At 37.6% G+C, this 795-nt stretch overlaps 1 protein-coding gene across 1 annotated transcript in view; it reads left to right on the plus strand.

Annotated features, from left to right (window-relative positions):
• The window catches only part of LOC106879025 (protein ZBED8-like), a 3,045-nt gene extending 2,788 nt beyond the window's left edge, over positions 1–257 (plus strand). Inside the window, exon 3 of the mRNA XM_014928428.1 lies at positions 228–257. Within this exon, the coding sequence (XP_014783914.1) occupies positions 228–257 (30 nt within the window). The remainder of the gene's footprint in view (positions 1–227) is intronic.
• The last annotated feature ends 538 nt before the right edge of the window (positions 258–795 follow it).

Raw genomic sequence — 795 nt, forward strand, 5'->3', positions numbered from 1 at the left:
CACACACACACACAAACACACACACACACACAAACACACACACACACACAAACACACACACACACACAAACACACACACACACTCCAGGTTTGATTTCGTTATTACACAAATATTACATTAAAATTTTGCAATTCAATATGGGACTTCCAAAAATTAAGGGCATTCTTTCACTTGAACTCACAGACTTTGTTAATTTCTGTAAACATTTTTATTCATTTACTTTTAGTGCACCGTGTTCAGCTCTATAAACTTGTAGTGAGTCACACATGCACACGTGTGTTTTTGTATGTATGTTTTTATACATTTGTGTGTGTGTGTGTGTGTGTGTGTGTGTGTGTGTGTATGAGAGAGGGAATGAGTGAAGGGGTGTGTTGTCATGTATATGAACATACATAAATACATAATGCATTCACCTTTTTTGTATGTATGTGTGCATGTGTGTGTGTGTGAGAGAGAGAGAGAGAGAAGGAGCATGATGTCTAAGTGGCACTCACTCTCTCTCTCTCATACATACATACAAAAAAGATGTATACTTATTTATTTATGTATGTATGTACGTATACATGACAACGCACTCCTTCACTTGTTCTTGCTCTCTCTCTCTCACACACACACATGTCCATTTCATCTGATGTTTGATACTGTATGTATATGTATGTGTGTGTGTGTGTACGTGAAGCATTCCACAATCGCCAGAAAAAAGCAGAGGAATTTTCTTTCTTGATGCTCCTTGTAGAACAGGTAAAACATTGCAGTTGCTGTAGCATTTCTGGCTTTGCTGTCACCATTCTTTC

The sequence above is a fragment of the Octopus bimaculoides genome, chromosome 4 (assembly GCF_001194135.2).
Source record: "Octopus bimaculoides isolate UCB-OBI-ISO-001 chromosome 4, ASM119413v2, whole genome shotgun sequence".
Lineage (NCBI taxonomy): Eukaryota > Metazoa > Mollusca > Cephalopoda > Octopoda > Octopodidae > Octopus > Octopus bimaculoides.